We start from the raw sequence: 23,247 nt of genomic DNA on the forward strand, positions 1-23,247 counted from the left end.
TAATAACATAATGACAGACACAATGATTTGCTTCTTTTAAAGGTAAAGGTAACTCCAATAAATATTAGGAAAAGGTTTTGAAAAGTCCTTGAAAAATGAAAATTTAGAATGTAATTATCTAAAACTAGGGCCTCTCTCCTATGGATTATAAACCTGAGAAAAAATCCATAGTCAAAGTGATATCAACTCTAAAATGTGTAATTTGTATAATCCTTAGCCCTCATGTACCACGCATGAGGTCTAGAATTAAATTATTGTTTACATATTTTTAAATTATAGAAATGATAAGTTTTAGATATCTTGGTGAGAAATGTATTTACAATGATCAACCCATAGCTTCAGTAATTAGGTAACCAAAGCAAAATTTTGCTTCTTAAATGTAAGATATTGGTGAAAAACACATTATTATTTATAATTAAAGATTCTAGATTAAGCTGTTATGTAGCTGAGTTCCTCAGATGCTTTTTTACTATATAGAGAAGACACAGTGGTGATGAACTTTTAGAACAAGGATAAAACAAGGAGTAGAAGGACTCAGCCTATTCTTTTGTGTTGAGTCTGTTTTTGTCATACTTAAGAAATCAACCAAATTGAACAAAAGCTTTAATATGAGATCAGAATTTTATTAAAGGTAACACTTTTAATGTACTTTTATTGTCATTATTAAGGTGTTGTACAGAGAGGTTACCATTTCATAAGTTAAGTAATAAGTACAATTCTTTTGGGACCATGTCATCCTAAAGATAACACTTTTGTGTATATTTTTTCTTTACAGACATGCATTTCTTTGATTAAAGATGCAGTTGAAAAATATATCATCATCATTATTGGAGTAGCATTTGGACTGGCAGTTATTGAGGTATAGTATAATTTTTCATGATTGATTTCTACTATTTATCCAGTAATTCTTCTAACAAATATTTATGGGAAAATAACTTAAAACAAAGCATCCGAGGTGCATTAGAGAAGCACTTGGTACAAATAGCTTAAGGCCTAGCATCTCCCTAAATCAAACATGAATCAGACAGTAAAAGTATTACAGTTTAATGAGATAAGCAGGACTGAGGCTCTTGAATGACCTCTCTATTGAGAAAAAAAAATCAGTATATTTTGGCCCAGGTTTTGGTCTTAGATACCCTTTCCATAAGTACTCGAACCTCACTTGATGGTTCAGAGAAGTTCTGATGATGCTTATGCACTACTCTTGTCATTTTAATTATTGGTGTTGCTAAAAATATTCTACATGGGATTTTTTTTTTACCTGATACACTTTCTTGGCATGATTTTCTAGTACCTGAATGATACTTTTAGCCTAAAAGTATTTGCCAAGAAGAGGAAATGAAACTGGTTAAGATAAGTACTTTAAAAATTATCTCAGAATTTAGATAATTTAGATACCAAGTGAGTTGAAATTATCTCACAATCCTACTTCTGTACATTAGCAAGATTTTGAGTGAGGTAAGATTTGTCCTTGGTTAATTCCTCTAAAGGATGGCCAGCTCAGCTTAGTAATGCTTGTTTCATTCTCACAGACTGCTGTGTGGTGTCCCTGAGTTTTCTGGAAGTTTTTTGCCTCTTACTTGAGCCACATCATTGCCAGATAGGAATTTCAGTTGAGATTAAAACCGTTTTGTGTTTCAGATGGATATGCAGATTGCTGGTGAATTTTTTTCAACCGAAAATTAGGGAAAGGGAGCTTTAGTGGCAAATTGGGCTCTTGTGTCTTTGTAGCCCAAGTGTCTCCTTGATTCTGTGTTTTGTAGTATCTATCGTCTTTCTTTTCTTCTTTCATTCATTCTTTCTTTTCTTCTTTGTTTCTTCCTTCCTTCTTTCCTTTTATGTTTCTTCCTTCTTTCCTATTCCTTCCATCCTTTTTTTCTTTCATTCTTCCTTCTTTCTTTCCTTCTTTCTTTTCTATTTCTTCCTTCCTCCCTCTTCTCCTCCCTCCCTCCCCTTTCCTTCCTTCCTTCCTTCCTCCCTCCCTCTCTCTTTCTTTCTTTCTCTCTCTTTCTTTCTCTTTCTCTCTCTCTTTCTTTTCTTTGCTTGCTTCCTTTCTTTTGTGTTCTTGATTTATACTGCTTTAAAAATACAAGCTAATAGCCATGGAGATGAGTGAAGAATCACATATATATACTCATATTTTTGTAAACACATAGCATGCGTATATATCTTGGTGACGTAGAAGTTAAGTGATTATGCATGTAATCTGGGGACATAGGTCAGCAATAGAGCAGGTGCTTATTATGGGTAATGTGCTGATCCCCAGCACCATAAGTAAATAAGTAAGTGAATAAATATTATTAGGACTTGGGTTTGGTGACACAAGGCTAGTCTGAGCTACATAGCAAGAAATGATATTTTTTAAGCAAAGAAACATGGTGTGTGTTTATAGCTTGTGAGAATAATCCAAGGTACTTGGGACAGATATTTAGATACTGAACAGACAAATCTATGAGACTCTTATCTCCAATTAACCAGCAAAAATTGGTTATAAGGCTCAAGTGGTAGAGCACTAGGTGTGAATGAGAAAGCCAAGCGAACATGCAAGTCTCTGAAGTCAAGCCCAAATATTGACATACATGCAAAAAATCTAAACAAACAAAAATCACTACATCCAAAACAACAATAAAACAAGTTTGGGAAAGCAGGATTCCAATGAGAAATCCCATGTTAAGTGTTCAATTTTATGTGTGACCCAAATTCAGATAGTTGACTAAGACTGCTGCAAGTATTAGATGATTTCAAAAGGCTTCTTGAGAACAGAGCCCAGAACAACAAGGACATAATTGTGTGGGGAGATTGATGTCTCTCATAGTAGCCAAAAGCGTTGCCACAAATCTAAATACTTCTAGTGGAAACTAAGATTATGAAAGAAGCAGTGCATTTCAATATTTTATGAAATGGGTATACTTTATGTAGTTGTTGCATGATTTAATAGCTTATTGCTTCTTCTAATGGACCATACAAAGCAATGCTTCAAAAATCCATCCTACAGTATAGTAATTTATAGGTATGAAGTTTATATGGAATGTCATAAAATGTAACCACATTTTGAGTTAGACTAGTTAAATCAAATGTGATTTCTAGACTATGTGTACACATGATAAGTAGCTGATTCTAAGAACTCTTTGAAACTTTGTGCTCGGGTCCTCAGTCTTCAACCTGCCTCTCTCTAGGGTTGAAAGGAAAAGAAAGTCATTTTACATTCCATCATGCTTTATTAAAACAGGAGATTTGAAAATAGTCTTTTGCTATTCAATCTATCAAAATAAACACAAAAATGTACTTTAGTCTTAAAGTCATTAAGATGAATTGCATAACAGACCTATCTTTCTTCTGTTTTCCTAGTTCAAATTCAAGAAAGTACAAAGACACATAGAGAAAAAGTCTCCTGAATATTTTTTAAGGAAACAGGAACAATTATCTCTTTTCAGAAAATATTTCCAGTTCATCTTCACAGAAAAACCTCAACCTGTCCTACATTTAAATATCTAGTATAGGGGCTTTGATGGAGTAGACCGATAGTTAATTCCAGTGCTTTATATTAAAGATACAGATTTGGCAGGTTCTTTTTCATATTGGATGCTAAGAAACTTATACAATCTAAGTTGCTCTTTAAGAAAAACATAAATATGTAGACATTTTTGGACTTCTTATTGTTAAATGAGCAGACAATTTGATGGTAGCAACATTAATAAATATAGAAACATGTCTCCATGTTAAAAAATAATCTGCTAGCACAGAATAAGGACCACCTTTAAAAAAAGACAATTTTATCTTTTTTTCTGGTCAGGGGGCTTGAATTTTGCTCAAGGCTAGTGCTCTACCACTTTGAGCCACAGCTCTACTTCAATTTTATCATTAAAAATGCTTCAGAATATAGAAATTTGTGCATAGTAACTAGTAAATTTGTCATGAGCCTTAGCATACATTATAAAATGATGAAACTCAGCTTTTGTGCTGTTTTTCTGGACCATCATACGTGGCTTTTTATCAAAGGGTTGCAAGAAAGTGTGTTATTAATAGTAAATAACTGTTTAAAGAACTGTTTGAAACTTCTTTAGTTCAGTATTTCAGCTTATCTGGTTGGTTGATGACTGGGTGGGCTTCTATTTCAAGGATGAGGCAATAAAGGGCAATAGTTGTTTTATTTCATTACTTTGCCCATTTTTATCCCTTTCTGACACTTACCCCTCAAACTTAAGGTTTGGGATTAAGGCAAGAGTAAGTTTAGTTCTGAATTTAAGGATATTCTGAATGAAAGCCATACTTCAGAGAATTATTGTCTTTTTTTCATTCTTAAGAAAGAAGAAACATTGGGCCACAGTTCTCATTTGAATGATATATTCCAGGAAAGATGAGCAGAAGGTCAACCTCGAGCAGTGTCTGAGATAACTCAGGAGCTTAGAAGGGAAGCACTTTACTTATCCATCCTGTCTCCCTTCAGAAAGGGAGAGAATTTCCCATCTCTAAGTCACAGAAATCCTTTCTATCTTTTCTACATCAAAGCCACAGCATTCAGGTCACCAACGGCAGAGAGTCAATTAGAGCAAGTTTTGGGGTCTCTTACTTTTGGAAGAACTTAATGAGATGGAAATTATGTCCCAGATTTTTCCATTGTGCTTTGCTACTTCAAAGAAAATTCCTGATTTAAGCTATTCCCCTCCTAGTTTAGAAGTATATTTTCAAAAACTTATTTCATTTTTCACTCCTCTAGGCAATGCCTAAAACTACAATGAGAGAAATTCTAGACTTCGTGATTTTTATGCAATGATCGAAAGCAGATGACTACAGCATTTTTTAAATAGAAGCATTAAGAATATTTAGTCTCCAGAAGCCTTAGGTCCTCCAGTCTCTAGGGAGATACTCTCAGAAAGATGTGAATGTTAGAGAAAAAGGGAGGAATCCTCTGGTGACATCTAATAGTCTCAGGTAGCACCAGCAATGGCTAATTGGCCAACTGAGAGACCCAGATTTGGAGACAAAAAGTACAGAACTTTCTCAGGAAATTATAGAACTTTCACAATGAATGTAATTTCTCCAAAGGGAGTCATGTTAATTCCATTCTAATCCTGTTATTTTATTCTCTAGATAATTGGTTTGGTGTTTTCTATGGTCCTCTATTGCCAGATTGGAAACAAATGAACCCGTGGACATGTCAAGATATCATCAGTCAAACCTCTTTAAAATTTTGCTTCAGTCTTTGTAACTTCAAATATACAAGTGCTGTATATATCAAGAGCAGATGTCTTGTGAAAATATCTCATTTAGCTAGACCATAGATATTTTCTGCTCATATTGAACATATTTAAGGTTTGAAGGTGTAAGAAAAATAAAATGAGGTTGTATTTTTACTCAAAATAAAAAAAATAACAGTTTGCATGCTGTATTGGTGTGTCTGTGGTCACTGTGTTTCAGGTAGCTCTGTGCTTACATTGTTCATCTAGAGCCACCCAGTGGAACAATTTTCACCTCCAAATGACAGAGCCATAGATAGTTAAGGCAGTGAATATGGGATTTTCAGAAACATGATTCTTAATGAAGTGTAGCAACCATTAGTGATGAGATTGAACTGTCTCAGTTGAAACAATTGTGACAAGTATAGCTTTAAGAGTTTCCTCTCTTCTTTTGTATAGCCTGGCTGTGATAGAGTCTTTCTTTTGTATTATTGTATTATGTGAATTGCCAACCTCACAGTTTGAGAATCTCTATATTTTTCTTCCAAATTTAAATTTTAGTGTCTGGGTGTGTACAGAAGGGTTATGTAAGTTAATGGATACATTTCTTGTCAAACATTGTTACTCCCTCAGTCATTTTATTTCTTAGAAACATTTTTTTTGAATTTTTCTTTTAGTGAAGCATCATATACATGTAGCAAAGTAAATGAATTTGTGTATGTTCATAGGCCTGTGTGAGTTTTATCTGAATAATGACTCAAGCTATCCCTAACTACAGGAAAATGTGCCTTTGTGCCATTCCCTAGTGATATGCTATTGCTGACTCATGTCAATTTACCAGATCAGATTGTATATGTGTATATTCTCAAATCTGTTCAGTAATGTCACATTGCTAGCTTGGGATCCACAATGGTGAGTGTATTTGTGCCATAGGAATTGGGAAATACTATAAAATCAAGTGTTTTTTGTTGTTGTTCTTTGAGGGTTTTGTTTTTGTTTTTGTATACTGGTTGATAAACACATACACTGGAAGGACCAGTATCGTCACTGAATCATGCACTTTTCTATCTCTTATGACCATAGATTTATTTTGTCTGCTCTTAAACCTTCTCTAAATGAAGTAATAAAATACGCACTCTGGATTCTTTTTGCTTAGCATTTGATCTGTGTGATTCATCTATTATGTTGCATGTAGTATAGTTAATTCTCATAGCCATTGTGTATGAACACATGTATTTATCTATTCTTTTGCTGATGGGCATTTGATTGCATTAATATGAATAAAATTGCTATCAACATCTCCTCATGTCATTCTCTTTAAATGTATTTGTGGACACAGGCAGAGGTGGAACTGTACATATAATTTTCATAGATTCTATAACGTAGTTGTAATAATTTATGTTTATAATGGAAAGGTATGAAAAACTCAATCCCATCTTCTGAAAATAGAGAAAAAATACCAATGAAGGTCACTACTGTCAATTAGATCAGAAATGGCCAAGCAGTGGGAATTTTTTTGAATTAAGTTTTTTATTGTGAAAATACTGTACAGAGGGATTACAGTTACATGAGCAAGGTAATGAGTACATATCTTATCAAGCATTGTTGCCTCCTCCTTTGTTGTTCCCCTACCGTCCCTTCCTTCCCACCTCCTCAGCTACACCCCCCCTTACCCCTACCCCTCACCTAAATTGTAAAGTTAGTTTTTCAACATAACGACTTGTACATCTCATTGTTGCAATGGGTCAATATGTATCCCTATTTAAATGATTTGTTTTTTCCCTTTCCCTCCCTGTACGGTTAGTTACCTCAATTTTGTGCTTCCTTAACAATGATAAAAAAATATCCTTCTGTGATCATATGTGGTCTTCCAGGAGCTATATGAGAAACAGTATTATCATCTCATGTCTTCCAGTCATATTCTTATGAAATAGGTAATATTGTTATCCTCATATTTCAAGTGAGAATACAGAGGATTAGGAAAGTTAGGTAACTTGCTCAGTTACTAGATAGTAATTGGCAGAGTTTGGAATCTGACCTTAACAAATGCCTCCCCAACCCTTGACTCTTCATCGTGCTGGCTTCTACATGATATACCAATCTGTAAACATGTCCTATTTTATTATAATGAACTGATAATGTGTTTGTTTGCTAGTATTCTGAAGCTCCCTGCCTCTTCTTATGTTTATAACCCCAGTACACCATGAATTGTACTCAGTAGTTTGTGATTAAAAATAATAGATTTACTGAGGGTTTCCTATACACCAGAATATGCTATATGCATTTTAGATTATAATTCATTTAATCCAGAAACACTCTATTAAGTGGGTACTATTTTTAGACCTAGGCCTAGAGAGATTAACTATCACCAGAGTATACAGCTATTAAAGTGTTGTGATTTAGTCTATCAGCCCATCTTACTTTACAATGTAGCTGAAAAAAATAGTAAGGAAATAATTACACACAAAAGTGTGTAATGTCAGCTACACATAGGAGTTCAATAAATATTACAAATACAAAGACCTTGTCCAGGCTGGATTAGCAGGAAAACAGAAACCATCTAGTCATTTCAAGCAGTGCAAATATAACAGAAGGAACTTCTGTATTGGCTAATGTGAGCGTCCATAACAAAACATACCTGGTAAAATGGCATTTCTTTCCTGGAAGCTGATAATTGCAAGACCAAAAGGATGACTGATTCAGTTCCTAGTCAAATGTCTCTTTCTGGCCTTTAAACATCTCTTTCCTGTATCCTTGTATGGGTGAGGAGTGGAGAGCATGCCCTCTGGTTACATCCCCCTGTGAGGACAGCAATCCTATCAGCTCAAGGTTCCATTCTACCATATTACATAACATTAATTGCTAGACTTCCTCCATAATGAGAGTTAGCTTCAACATTGGGACTATAGAAAGAACCTTCCATTCTACCATATTACATAACATTAATTGCTAGACTTCCTCCATAATGAGAGTTAGCTTCAACATTGGGACTATAGAAAGAACCTAGCAGTTGGTTACATGGATGATGGAGAAAGTAAGAAACTAAATGGGAATGGGAGGTAAATCAGAGACCCGCAATGGTGGGAAGCTGCTACCATCCTTGTAACTGCTACCATCCTTGGAACTGCAAGGAAAGAAATAATGTTATCAGACCCCAAGTTGCAGGGCCACTTGGTAGAAAGTGGAAACATGGCATGGACCACAGTGGAGGGAATTGTCTAGGAAATGAAATGAGGATGACTCAGCAGCTATTATTAGAAGAGAAAAGAGAAAGAAGTGCCCTGGCCTCTCCCTTCCTGCCAGACCTCCATTGGATGAACCCACATAGTTGCCAAAAACAATAGAGCCTAGGATAAAGTTTCCACTGATACAGAGCAGAGCTGGGAAGGAAAAGAACTGGATCAGAGCAGACAGGAATAAAAGTGTCATAGTAATTAGAGAACCAAGAACAGACACACAGGTACCAAACTTTTGGGGGAAAGGGCATAAAATGGCAAAAAGTGTAACTATAATGAGGACTTGGAATTTTCCTAAGGAATTACATAAAGTTGCTTGGATTTTTTTTCTCTTTTGACTAAAGCTCATGGCATTTCAGAAAGACAGAAGCAGTTGTTCTTAACTGGAGGCCATTTTCCCCTAAGGGGATATTTGTCAATGTCTGGAGAGCATTTTGGTTATCACAACTAGTGAAGGAGAGATGTTATGAACATCTGGTGGGCAGAGGCTAAGGAATCCAGCCATGCTACAGTACACAAGAATTACCCATTTCCAAATTTAATTGTGCTGTGGTTGAGAGCCTCTGTTTAGAGAATCACATATAAATAATAATTTTTTAAAGCAAATCTTACCAGGAGACAGTGGCACACATATGACTATGGAAAATGAGCTAGCGTAGGGGCAGAAGTTGTCATCAGCCAGTCCTGACAACTGGCCGAGCTTATGATCCTCACAAGTCATTTACTTTGAGTTTCCTCATCTTTCAGTGAGAAATTGTATTGTGAAAGTATTTAAGTTTCCTCTACTCCTTGAAAATACTTCTGAAATGTGTTTCTGTTCAGGTTGGAGGTATTTTAAAACAAGAATATTCATTTTCTGGGTGGGAAGGGGAAACAAAGAGGAGGCAATAATGCGTGATAAGAAATGTACTCATGGGCTGGGAAAGTGGCTCAGTGGTAGAACGCTTGCCTTGCATGCCTGAGGCCCTGGGTTCGATTCCTCAGCACCACATAAGCAAAAAGGAAAAAAGCCGGAAGTGGCGCTGTGGCTCAAGTGGTAGAGTGCTAGCCTTGAGCTGAAGAGCTGAGGGATAGCGCCCAGGCCCAGAGTTCAGGCCCCATGACCGGACTCCCCCCCCCAAAAAAGAAAGAAATGTACCCATTATCTTGCCCATGTAATTGTAACCCCTCTCTATTCTCACAATAAAAAATAAATTGAAAAAACATAAAAAAGAATATTCATTTTCTTATGATAGTTTATATAAATTAATCTTATTTTTGCTATTGAAAATGATTTTTGAGGGAAGTTTTTTATTCCTGAAGGGTATTAAATTCAGACTTTAGAATGTGTTCACTCTTTTCCCTTCACGCTTCCAAGATCAAACCAGAATGTTAAAAGAAAGTATTCAGTTTGACTATAGAACCATAGCAAGAACAAAAGAAAAAAATTCCTCAAATTGACAATTCAATAAAGATAGAAACATTCTTCAAATTCAGAGAACTGTAAGAATGGTCTTCCTGATGTTGAAGATTGTATAATTGTTCTGGTTTAAGTATACAGAGTTTATGTTAAAGCTTGGCAAATACTCCTCAAAATCTGCCTACTTCTCCATTTTTCTGTCACTATGATTCTATCTCACATTTTATAATCTCTCTTCAAATAGGATCATGGCAATAATCTCTTAATGGACTTTTCTACATTTTTTTGCATCTTCAAATCTATTTTACATGGGACCTTAGCAGTAAGCCATCTAAAATACAGATATCTTGTTATACCATTCTTCCAGGTCTACAGCGACTTCAATGATGCTCTGTACACTACAAGGCCCTTCCTAAGAACCAAGTCCACCCTTCCTGCTCATGCCATTACCCTTCTATACTCAACCTCTGGGCCTTCAACATTCCACTCTAATGTTATCCAATCCCACTTCTGTCATGCTGTTCACTGTGCCACTAATGACCATCATATTCATCTAGCTTGATTCCTAAGGTCTATCTTAGATGTCACCTCCTCTAGCATGCTTTACTGGATTTGGTCAGAACTGAGTTAACCTGAAATTTATCTGTATTCTCCTATTGCATATTGTATTAAATATCACTTCTCCAAATGTGTTTTGGCTAGATTTTTATTTTCTCTTTTAATATAAGTACCATGAGTACTCCTAGGCTCCTGGATTAAATTTGTACCTCAGACAATAACATGATATCTAGAATATATTAACAGCTCAATAAGCATATATTGTCATTATCATCACCTGATCCATGTGAAGCTGTCCATTGTTACCATATGAAGATATTTGGTTGAATAACAATATATTCATTTGTAATCACCTTACTGAAAGCATCTAGAACTATTATATGTCAGATACTATTCTAAAGAATTCATATATTAATTCAATCAAATCTTACGGCAATTCTATCATCAGAGTTATTTTTATTTTCAGACAAGGAAGGTAAAATATCGGGAGGTTAAGTAAGTTGTTGAATATTAATAGAACTGAGATTCTAACTCAGGTTCTCTAGCTCTACATATTGCATTATTAACCAATGACAGCAAAATAATATTTTTTTATAAAAATACTGACTTGATTAAGAATTATCAGGACACAGTGACATATTGCCATAAATACAAATGGAATGGTCTCCTCCCACCCCACACTCTGTGTCCAAGTTTACCACAAAGATTTGTTTCTATGTATCTTCCTCTTTAGGGAAAGGAAACAATTTGAAAAAACACACACATATATATTAAAAACCTTTGTGTTTTATCCATAAATAACTTAGTAATTGCTAAATGTTTGCCCAACCTATGTTAACCGAAAAGGAAATTGTTCTTACCTTTTTTAAAAATTAAAATTGTCACATCCATAAATGGAATTTAATAAGGCACACTACAACAAGCTGCAAAAGAGAGCAAAATATAGTGCGTTCCTCCCCCCTCCCCAGATATATTAGTTTCATTATCTATCTCTGTTATAGTGGATGGCACTCAAGAGCTATAAATGATGAAATTAGATTTATTAAGATTCAGCTCATGGCTTCAACATCTAGTAGCTAAATAATCTTTGACATATTCTTTAATTTTTCTGTGTCTCACCTAAATAACCATCTGTTGCGAAATTAACATGAGACAATACATGCAAATTTTATCTAGAATCTACAGTGCACTTTAGTACTCCGTAAATGTTAGCAGCTATAATATTACTGCTAGAATAATTACAAGCCAAGTGTTGGTTGCTCATGTCTATAATCCTGGCTACTCAGGAGGTTGATATCTGTGGATCATGGTACAAAGCCAATCCAGGCTGGAAATCCATGAGACTCTTATCTTTAACTACACACCAGAAAACTGGAAGTGGACAGCTCAGGGACAAATGCCCAGGCCATGAATTCAAGCCCCAGGACTGATAAAAAGAAAAATATTACAACAAACACTAATATTTAAAGAAACATTCATCAAGTTTTATTTTGGATTGTGAAGCTCCTTTACACTTCAAAGAAAATGTAGAACATCAACAACTTCATCGTCAAAGTCCTGATATTTGTAATGGATTTTGGTAGCAATTCCTCTACAGCATGATAAATCTGCATCAAATCTCTCTTCAAAGATGCTCTCTAACTATGGTACTAAGTACTGAAACCTAAAAAACAGAGGATGGTAGACCAGAAAGTAATCTGCAGAGAGCGACAGACAGTAAATGAAAAGGGATGCAATCTGGAATCATCATGATGTTAAACAACATGCATGGAGACCAACAGAGAGATAGCTTTGTCAGCTTTACTGGCAAGGTGAGACCCAAATAAGTCATGTCCATTTAATATGATCTAAGCACCAGTGGTGGCAAAGCCAACAGCAATAACTAACTGAGGCAAACATGACATTGCACCTGGCTCACAATATCTCCAAAAGCAATTCTGACACTATTTCAAGTGATTCCAACAGAACATGCTGTTCTCGGCAGAAATTGTGATTTTGGAAAATAGGTTAGGGTTCATGGAAACACGGGAGATGAAAATTATCAGTCACAATAATCTTGTAAATACGCAAGAAATAATGTTCATAAGTGAAAGCCATGACAACTGGCAATCAAGCTTTCTTAGTAACAAAAATACTTAATAAAGAGATGGGAAAATCAAGTACTCTAAGGCCAATAAATACTCAGAAATAAAAGACATATCAGATGTATATAATGAGCACTTTGAATAGGGTCAGTGCTTGTTGAGCTGGGAATGGGATAGTCTCACGGGGTTGGAAGTTGGATTCTTGGCTTGTAGATCAGGCTGTGGGCTTGGCTCTGTGATACTGGATAACTATCCAAATCATTTTTATCCTTGTTAACATATCCCCCAGTGTCTCAAAATTCTCAGCTATGGAAAGTACTTTCAGAAGATCCACAGATGTAAAAATCCTTAGATAGAAGGAACAAGTCTCTGATGGAAGGGCCAACTTTCTTTCCTGGGAAGGATCCAGCAATAAAATACCTAAAAATATATTGGAAACATCATATATTTGAACAAAAGACTTTTTACTCTCCACAATACTCAACTTATGCTCATAGGAAATTATCCTTATATATTTATATTCAAATTGGAGTAATGATGCGGCTAGTTGAGAAATCAGGAAACATAATATTCAATCAAGAAAGGGGAAAAATAGATGAGACTACCAGTCTCCAAAGAATAGTAGTTCAACCAATATCTGTTTCAAGTATATGCATTAAGTCGCAATGTTGGCTTACCTGTTGTTGTGTGGAAATTGTTGGTAAGAATATTAAGTTTTGTTATGTAACATATCCAACCATCATAGTGAAATGAAAGACAATAACATGTAGGAGAGGAAATTTGGAAACAAATGAGCATATGCTTAGTAGATGAACTATTTGTCAGCCTCAAGACTGGGCACATTATTTACTTTATCCCAGGGAATATCTCAATAGCAATGCCTGGATCCCATTCCTACAGATGTTGAATGAATTGGTGCTTATAATGAAGACCTCAGGGTGAGAACTACTTACTTGAGATGAATCCAGTAGAAACCAGCTCATGCTCTCTATTTTATTTTCTTAGGCTGCTGAGTTCCATGGTTTCTCAGGGACCTTCCCGAAGAGTACCTACCTCATCCTACCTGCAATAATCTACTTTGAAAGACATTTACTAATTCCTATGTATTTTCCCATGTTTGAACCTATGTATAAACCTTGCATATTCAACACTAGTCTTTCCATGGGTTCCTCCTTGTTCCAACTTCGTTGTGGAATTTGGGGCAAGTGATAGGATGTTGATTTTCTAGACACTGGCTCTAACAATGTGTAGTGATGATGTCCACATTGTTCTTCAGTGCATGTAGGACTCTGTAGTTTGTATTCAAAGCTACATATATTGTTCAGTCTTCTGTTTAATAAGGAGCAATTATTTATTTCCTGCCTTAGATGTGAATCTTCATTTCAGTTGTACCTATGTAGTAAGAACCTACTATTAAAAATAAAACTATTAAAAATAAAAAATAGTAATAGTAATATAATATATAACAACATGGTAGTAAAATTAATGTATGCAATATCCTTTAAAATAACTTTCTACAGATCAACCACAAACAAATGAGAAAAATATATTTTACAGCAAGATCAAAAGTGATCGAATATCTGTATTAAAGCTAATAACGTGAAAAAAACTGATGAAAACTATGGAACATTTAAAAGGTATGTTATGAAGTTCTAAGTAAGTAGAAAATTATATTATGTTCATATATATGCTTACTTATGAAAAACAACATTATAGAAATGTCCACTTACTCCAAATTGCTTCATATAGAGTCACTGCAATCCAGTCCAATTCTTAGCATTTTTTAAAATGAAAAATGGTGAACTGATTCTAAATGTTGGTATAAGTTCAGTATCTAGAATAGCCAAGAGGATGTTTGATGGAAAACAAAGCCGTATGATTTACACTTGCAGATATTAAAACTTACTGTAATATCACAATAATTAAGACAGTAAGGTACTGGCATAAGAATAAACAAGTAGACCCATGACATAGCATAGGGGCCAGAAATATGTCCCTTTATATGAAGTGCCTTATTGATAGCAATACTCTGACCACAATTCAGTGGGTGAACAGATGATACATCAGTTAGGATAAAGAATCCACACCAGTAAAATGAACAAAGAGAAATTAATACACATCATTCACAAAGTAAAATGTTATTAGGTGCTAAAAGAGTAAACAGAGAGCTGTAGGATGTGACAAGTGCAGAAAGGAGTTATCCCCAATTTGGCTGAATGATCAAAGGGAAAAGCTTTGAAAGTGAGAGGAAAGAGCTTCCATGGAAGGCGCTAAGCTGGTGTTTGTGCTTATGGCATTGGAAAGGACGGTTTCCAAGACAGGATCTAGGTCTCCATGAATGTGACACTGCCAGATTGCCCCTCACAGAAACTATCATCCACAGAAACACTCAGGAAAACAAGCAAACAAATGGAGGAACAATCCACCAGCACTGAAGGCCCTCTAGCAACTCGTTAGTTGAACCTAAGACAAAGCTCGGCCACAAAATGGAAATGCAGTTTCTAGCATTCCAGCCCTAGACACATGGGAAAGTTTGGAGTGGAAAAACAATAGCCTAATAAATGGCACATGTAATCTGTCATAAATGTCAAATCAACTCTGTGCTCAAGCTATAAAAATGAACTTTAACTGCTTTTAAAAAATCACATATAAAAATTAATTCAAGATAGACCATAACCTAACTGTAGAAGAAACTATGAAACATTGAAAGCATTTATACCTTGAGAAAATTATAAACTTCTGTTAATAAAGGATGAAAAGTTTGGTGGGGGGGGAGAAAGGGGGAGAGGATTAGATGGGGGGGAGTGGGGGGAGAATGGGAAGGGATGGGAAGGGAAAACAAAGGAGGCTACAATGCTTGATAAGAAATGTACTCATTATCTTGCCCATGTAATTGTAACCCCTCTGTACAGTATTTTCACAATTAAAAAAGAAAAGAAAAAAAAGATGAGAAGATCAGCTATAGATTAGGAAAAGGCCTGAAATTTATATACCATGTAGAAGGAAACAATTTAATTATGGCAAGTACAGAATGAAAGCCACAAAAATAGTCACTGGTTCATAGGCATTTTACTAGGTAGATAGGTTCATAGGCATTTTACTAGATAGTGTTGGGGATTTATCTCTAGGACTGAGTAAGAATTGTCTTTTTTTTAACCTTCAAGTCGAACGGGGCCTCAGTTCAACATGTCAACATATGAGTACAATGCATTGTGAACAATATCACTCCATTCATGCAAAGAACTTATGTTTGGTATACATTAAGAAGACCTACAAATCATAAGAAGAGATAGCATAATTTAAAAATAATCAAGAATTGAAGAATTGAATTGAAGAAACTATTCACAAGTCTATCCAAATGATCTGAAAGCAAATGCATCAATTATCACAAAACTTCAAATTAAAATCACAGTAGGCACTATTTACCAATTGAGGTAGTTGAAAAGACTAACTAGTAAGTACCAGTCAATATGTAGAGTCACTAATACTTAAGGTGTAGAAAGTGTAAAATAAAACCATCATTTGAAAACCTTTGGTGAGCCCTCCAAAAAAAATTAAGCATAAGCCAGTTTTCTTGTGGCTCACGCCTGTAATCCTAGCTACTCAGGAGGCTGAGATCTGAGGATCGTGGTTCAAAGCCAGCCTGGGCAAGAAAGTCCATGAGACTCCTATCTCTAATTAACCATCGGAAAACCAGAAGTGGTATTGTGGCTCAAGTGGTAGAGTGCTAGCTTTGAACTGAAGAGCTGAGGGACAGTGCCCAGACCCAGAGTTCAAGACCCACGACTGACCAAAAACAAAACAAAACAAAAACCCCAAAAACTAAGCATAAGAATACCCTGTGACAGTGGGGCACTGGTGGCTCCCACCTGTAACCTAGTCACTCAGGAGACTAGATCCAGTTCAAAGCCAGCCTGGGAAGGAAAGTCTAGGAGACTCTTATCTCTGATTAACCACCAGGAAACTGGAAGTGGCACTGTGGCTCAAAGTAGTAGGGTGCTAGCCTTGAGCAAAAGGACTCAAGGACAGTGCCCAGGCCCAGAGTTTAAGACCTACGACTGGGGAAAAAAGAATACTTATGACAAAGAGATTCTGCTCTTGATTAATATGCCTAATAGAATGCTCATAGTCACCAAAAGAAATCTACAAGAATGTCTAGGATAACTTCCTTTGGCATAGTTAAAAATAGAAGCAGCAACAATCTCCATCAAGAATAAAATGGTTTTACATACACTATTTCATATTCATTCATGAAATACTGATAACAACAACAACAACAAAGAACAAACCGCTGGATGTAGTGGCACATGCCTTGGAATCACAGCACTTGGGAGGATGAGACAGGAAAATCACAAGTTTGAAGCTTACCGAAGCTACATAGGAAGACCCTGTCTCAACTCACACTAAACTTTATGCATGAAATAGAAGTATGAGTCTAACAAATAGAAGGTTGAATGAAAGAAACTAAGAAAGAGTGCACGCCATATTATTCTGTCCATATATAGGTGACACCTGATTCAAATTTTAAAAGATAAGATTTTGAGGAGTGTAAGTGAATGATGGTGTTGATTAGGCCTAGATAACACATCAGAACAAATATGTTGGAGATCCTAGAATATAAATTTCATACTATGCAAAATGTCATCTTGTATAACTCAGATGTTAAAAAATGAATGTATACAAAAAAGTGCTGCTTAACTGAGTTAATAAGTGCCGTAAAATAATTATCAAGGGAAGATTTTCACAAGGAGTCACAGTTGCCAGTTTTATTTGAGAATTTATAGCCATGTTTCTTCACTTTTCTGCTCCCTCTCTCTTTTCTGTCCTTAGGCACTCATTATGCACACACCGATATGTTAGATGTTGTTCTGCAAGTCCTTGTTCTATTTTTTTTTTCAATATGTTTTCTCTACATTCTTCAGATTGACTACTTCAATGGTCTTATCTTCAAATTCATGGAGTCTTTTTTGTGCTGTATTAAATTTTGAGCTCTTCTAGTGAGTATTTTATTGCAATTTCAATGATTATATTCTTTAATTATAAATGTTCATGTAACCTTTGGATCACATTTATGTCTCTGTTTAGAGTCCTTATTTGTTGATTCAGTATTGCCATCTTTTCCTTTAAATCATTAATTATTGTTTCCTTTAGTTCTTTAACCTCTGTGTGAGAGAGGACGCTCAGAGTTGAAGTTCATACTGCATCAACTAAGGAATTGTTCTCCTGGAATTCATTTGACCATGACCTGCTATCCAGATACACAGAAGTTGTTCTAACAGAGGCCCTCTTGAGACCATCTACTACTCATGTTTGTGGCAGACCTTGGCATTATCCATGCACTGCTGGTTTTGCAGGCATGCAGTATATAAGAGTTGTGGGGTTGTGAAAGTTTTCATAGGGATTTCAAAAGCAAGGGTGGGAGGCCAGGCCGTGGATGGCACGATTGAAACAAGCAGTCACTGAGAAGATAGTGTGTGAGTGGGGAAAGTCAAGTCAAAGCTGTGATATAGACTTATGTTGTTAGCGATGCCAAGGATATGGAACACCTGCTTTGCAAAACTGTAGATGGTGTGCAGAGCCAAGAGAATGGCTATGTGGGATGCAGCCAGCAAGGCCATAGGGACAGGGACACTCAAGCCTTTAAAAGTTTATGTCCTACCACCTTGAACCCGGTTGCTGGACAGAGAGTTGCAGGATTTAATGTCTGCTTTGGTCTAATTCTCCCTGCAGTTTTTCCATCCTTCCCTTTTTGAATGGGAATGTTTACCATGTATCATTGTGTCTTGAATGACTTTGGTTTTTATTTTTACAGAGACTCACAGCTAAGAATATGCCTTGGGTCTCAGAGGTGATGCTAGATTTAAGACTTTTGAGGATGGCTGTCTCAAAGATTTTGGGGACCTTGGAGATGAACTAAATGCATTTTGCATTGTAAGATGGGCATGAACCTTTAAGGGCTGGGGAAAGAATATTATAACAACATAATCACAATGAGTAACTAACCACTTTATGACTTTCATACATATTACTAAGATCTCCATATTAGCCAATATTCTTCTGTAAGGATCCAGTTACGGGCTGGGTATAACTCAAAACATATCTCAGGGCAAAGGCTGGCTCTCCAATTGAAGTTTGATAAGTATCAAATACTTACCAGTATAACTGAATCAAAGTACATTTACATCAGAGTGTAAGAATGCGAAAATACTACAATCTAGCAGCATTCTAATGAAAAGAACTCTGAGTATAAGTTCTGCTGCAGAAATATGACTAGAATTAATAGAAATTCAGTTTAAGGATGGATAGAACTAGAAACAGTAGTCCTGAGACAACACTCAAGACTGAAAACAATGAATTTCACTGCCAACAGGAAAGTTGTTCCATCTCGGAGTAGATCGTACTCCCAGTGCCCATCTTAAAGTGTCATGGAGGGAAATAGTATAAAAAAAACACTTTTGAGTATGAGAGACAGACAGAAAGAGAGAGACATCAAGGAAGACTTAAGGTGATTACTGTTGTCTTCATTAGAAAACCTCTACAAACCAATTAGTTGGAAATCTTTAATAAAGTCACACTATAGAGGAAGATTTTCAGTTTCTTAAGCTGTTTGCAAATTTCAAGTATTGTCAATAAATATTACAAAACTACTAAAGTTTATCTTTACAAAATAATGACCTTTTACTTATTTTGTACAGAGTGAAAGGCAAGGTTCAAGTTTCAACCTTCTACATGTAGGCAACCAGTCTTCTCAGCCTCATTTATAGAAAAGCTTGGTCTTGAAAGTACACAGCATAATATTTAACATGTTGCAACTATTCAGTAAGTTCAATAAACACTTGGAAATGCATGAGTGGAATACAGACCTAGGAAAAATACTGCAATGGAAGACAAGAAAAATAAGTCCCTCTGTGGCTATAGTGTGTTGTGCTTTTTATTCCTTTCTTTGGCTGTTGTACAGTAAATTATTATGTAGCCACGGCCATATATGGATCATTGCATTTTTGTCTTTCTCCCTCATAATTTGTTTCCTTCATTAATTTTAATTGTGTCATCCCTAACAAAATAAAATTGAAAAACAATCCCTATCAATACTAAAATATCTTCCTTTTATTTAAAATGATATAAAATATATTCTTTCTAAAATATAATAATGCAATTTTCCCAGTATATGAGCAAATTCCTATACAAAGGTAGGTATTTAATAGCTAGAAGTCATACTTTTTAAAGGAAGTTTTTTTTTTTTTACAGATAATAGATTCTTGCTCAATTTCCTAAACAGAGTTTATTTACTACCTCTATGAATAATTATCTTTCAACCATAGTCATTGTATGAGTGTCCAGAATTATTTACAAAACTAAGTAACAGGTCAAGTAGAACTTTCTACAAACTGTTCTATCATGGTTCATTTATTACCATTGTCTAGAAACTTGACTCTTTGCAAGAGGATAAAAGACTCAGGAAATAAGAATATTTCCATTTATTCCTTTAGTAATCTTATCAGTGGATGGCGTCAGATGAAAAGGAAGGCTAATAGTTTTAAGAATTAAAACATTATGGCTCTGACTCACACAAGGAAATCATCTTAGACACTATTGTAAAGTCAAAAATACTTTCTCCTAACCTTCCTTCTAGAACTCTTTTCCTATTGTCCTTCTCCCCTTTGCTTCTTCCTACTTCTTCCTACCCTGCACACACACAGTTAAGAGCTATAGATTCACTGTTTCACCTTTATATCTGGTTTCTGCTTTCGGTTGAATATGCCTCTTTGTCTCTCAGTGTGTTGAGACATAAAGCTGAGGGCCCTACAAAAGGGAATGAATGCTTCATCGACTGAGTCCAAACTAATTAATTTTTACCATTTCTAGCACCACAGCTAAGGTAAAGAATAGTATTTGGGAGTGGAAACACTTTTCCATGTTGCTTAGATTACATGTTAGTTGTTTCTAGCTACTTACTCGTAAGAGAAACCATAGCAAATAAATGTGAGTATATGAACACTCACCGGGCAAATAGCTGTAATTAGATTGTGAACATCTTATTCATAGTCATAATGAACTATATTAAATATAATTAGGAAGCTGGGTGCCTGTGATTCATGCTTATAACCCTAGCTACTGGAAGCTGAGATCTGAGGACTATGGTTCAAAATCAGTCTAGGCAGGAAATGTCTATGAGACTCTTATCTCCAGTTAAACACACACACACACACACACACACACACACACACACACACACACACACACACAGAGGAGGAAATGGAGTCATGGCTTAAATGATAGAGCATTAGCCTTGAGCAAGAAAGCTAAAGGACAGAGCCCAGCACCTAGGCCCTGATTTCAAGCCCTAGTACTGGCAAAATTTAGATAGGTTGATAGATAGATAGATAGATAGATAGATAGATAGATAGATAAGCACATATTGGATTTTGCTCTTTTTATGATCATAGTGTCATTTTACTTATTTTTAAATAATTGAAGTTTAGAGCACTAGACAGGATATAATGGAGTACAGATTAAATTCTACTCTCGGAGATAGAATGATGATGATCTTGTGATATTATTTAATAAACTTACGATCTGAACAAAATTAGGCAGAGAAAAGATGTTATGCTATAAGCATAAAGTACACCCATGGCATGCTACTAATGTTGTGTTGTATGCAAAACCAGTTTCTGTATATTGACAAGAATTGCTTAGGCCAACTGCAGCCCCATGGTCAGTCTGGCTTGCTGGCACCTTATTTTTGTATGAACTGAGCTAACAGTGGTTCCTGTGTCCAAATGGTTGGATAAAGAACAAAGAAGAGGGCTGGGAAGGTGGCTCAGTGGTAGAGTGCTTGCCTTGCATGCATGAGGCCCTGGGTTCGATTCCTTAACCACATAAGCAGAAAAAGCTGGAAGTGGCACTGTGGCTCAAGTGGTAGAGTACTAGCTTTGAGCTGAAGAGCTGAGGGATAGCACCCAGGCGCAGACCTCAGGCCCCATGACCGACCAAAAAAAAAAAAAAAAAGAACAAAGGAGAACATTTTGTGATGTATAAAGGCATATGAGACTTAAACTTTAATGCCCACAAGTAAAATTGTATTAGAACACACCACTCTATTTATTTATGAATTGTCAAAGGCTCTTTGCAGGATACAATGGCAGATTTCTATGTTTGCAACAGAGACCATTTGGTCTACAAAGACTAAAATAATGATATCCTGATTCTTTACAGTGTGCCAACTTCTGGGGTAAGGCATTAGTTATAGACACAAACTGAAGGATAAACTACCCTATTTGGAACACTCCAGAGTAAAGACCAAGTCACCAATGTGACAAAAAATTGTTTGTGTAAGCCTTCAGTTCAATAATTTTAATGGCTCAAAAGGAATCTAAGATTAATATAACTTTTTCCATAGAAATATTGAATTCAATATTACATCTTCTCGCTTTACACCTAATTTACATAACAAACTTCTGGTCACATCATGCAAAAAGCAGTTTTCCTAGTTATAAAGATGAATATAAAAATTGATTCTGCCTTGGAAAACATGAAAGTCAAAGGGAAAAGTAATTATCATAGAAATTGCTCTATTATTATAGATTAAAGCTATATATAATATTTCCTCTTTCAATCCATTGTTTACTTGTATTTGCAAATTATTTTACTAATGAAGCATATCTGACTGTCCTCATTTAATTTAAATCCTGTTACTATCCTGATTTCAGGATAAACTTCAAACTGTAGAACATGCTATTCTTGGTCCTTCATTAACCAGCCAATCTCTAATGAAGGACCCACTCTTGGGACATTTTTCTCTTTTCTCATGGTTTCTCCTTAACATTATGTTTCATAATTTCTCAGATACCCAATGCTGCACTTTTTTTGCTTCTAATAAGAACTAATATTTTAATTACAATGGACTAATTATAAAAAGCGTTGCATTGTGATAATTGTATATATGTGTATATTGTACCTTTATAATAAAAATTAGCCAAAACTGAAAAAAATGGCAAAAAGCAGAAGTTAATTTTTTCATGTGTCTTTTAAAAACCATGAGTAGAAAGAAGACTTATAATATACTTGACTTAAAAAATTCCTCCGGATATTTGCTATTGAAGAAAAAACTACAGATAAATTTTAATTAATCAGTCTGATAATCATGAGGGTCTATATAATCAAGAACATGTTTATTTCTTTTAAAAAGTTTTTTAAAATGTATTTTTATTGTAAAGATACTATACAGAGGGGTTACAGTTACATGAGTAAGGTAATGAGTACATTTCCTATCAAGCATTGCTCCCCCACCCCATTGTTTTTCCCCTACCACCCCTTTCTTCCCAACCTCCCCCAACTCCTCCCTCCCCCGTACCAAATATGTAAAGTTTGTTTTCAACATAGTGTCTTGTACATCTCATTGTTAAAATGGGTCAACCTGTATCCCTATTTCAGCATTTTGTTATTTCCCTTCCCCTCTCCAAATTAGAAAAATATATATACAAGATGCAGGGCACTGGAATCAAATACACTGAAAAATGGGTTATACTATGGGGGGAGAATATACAAGAGAAACAAAAAAAATCATATGGTACATTAAAAACAACAGCAACAAAGATAAAACCTCTTTTTGGGGGGAGGGAGGGAGGGGTCCGGTTGTGGAACCTGAACTCTGGGCCTGGGCACTGTCCCTCAGCTCTTCAGCTCAAGGCTAGCACTCTACCACTTAAGCCAGAGCACCACTTCCAGTTTTTTTTCTTTTTGCTTATGTGGTGCTCAGGAATTGAACCCAGGGGCTCATGCATGTAAGGCAA

The 23,247-nt window shown here is 35.6% G+C and overlaps 1 protein-coding gene across 1 annotated transcript in view; it reads left to right on the plus strand.

Annotated features, from left to right (window-relative positions):
* Positions 1-6,480, plus strand: part of Tspan8 (tetraspanin 8) — a 31,057-nt gene extending 24,577 nt beyond the window's left edge. Inside the window, exons 7-8 of the mRNA XM_042699027.1 lie at positions 776-859; positions 5,092-6,480. Coding sequence (XP_042554961.1) covers positions 776-859; positions 5,092-5,145 — 138 coding nt within the window. The 3' untranslated portion in view covers positions 5,146-6,480. The remainder of the gene's footprint in view (positions 1-775; positions 860-5,091) is intronic.
* The last annotated feature ends 16,767 nt before the right edge of the window (positions 6,481-23,247 follow it).

The sequence above is a fragment of the Dipodomys spectabilis genome, unplaced genomic scaffold (assembly GCF_019054845.1).
Source record: "Dipodomys spectabilis isolate Male_0828 unplaced genomic scaffold, ASM1905484v1 ptg000234l, whole genome shotgun sequence".
NCBI lineage: Eukaryota > Metazoa > Chordata > Mammalia > Rodentia > Heteromyidae > Dipodomys > Dipodomys spectabilis.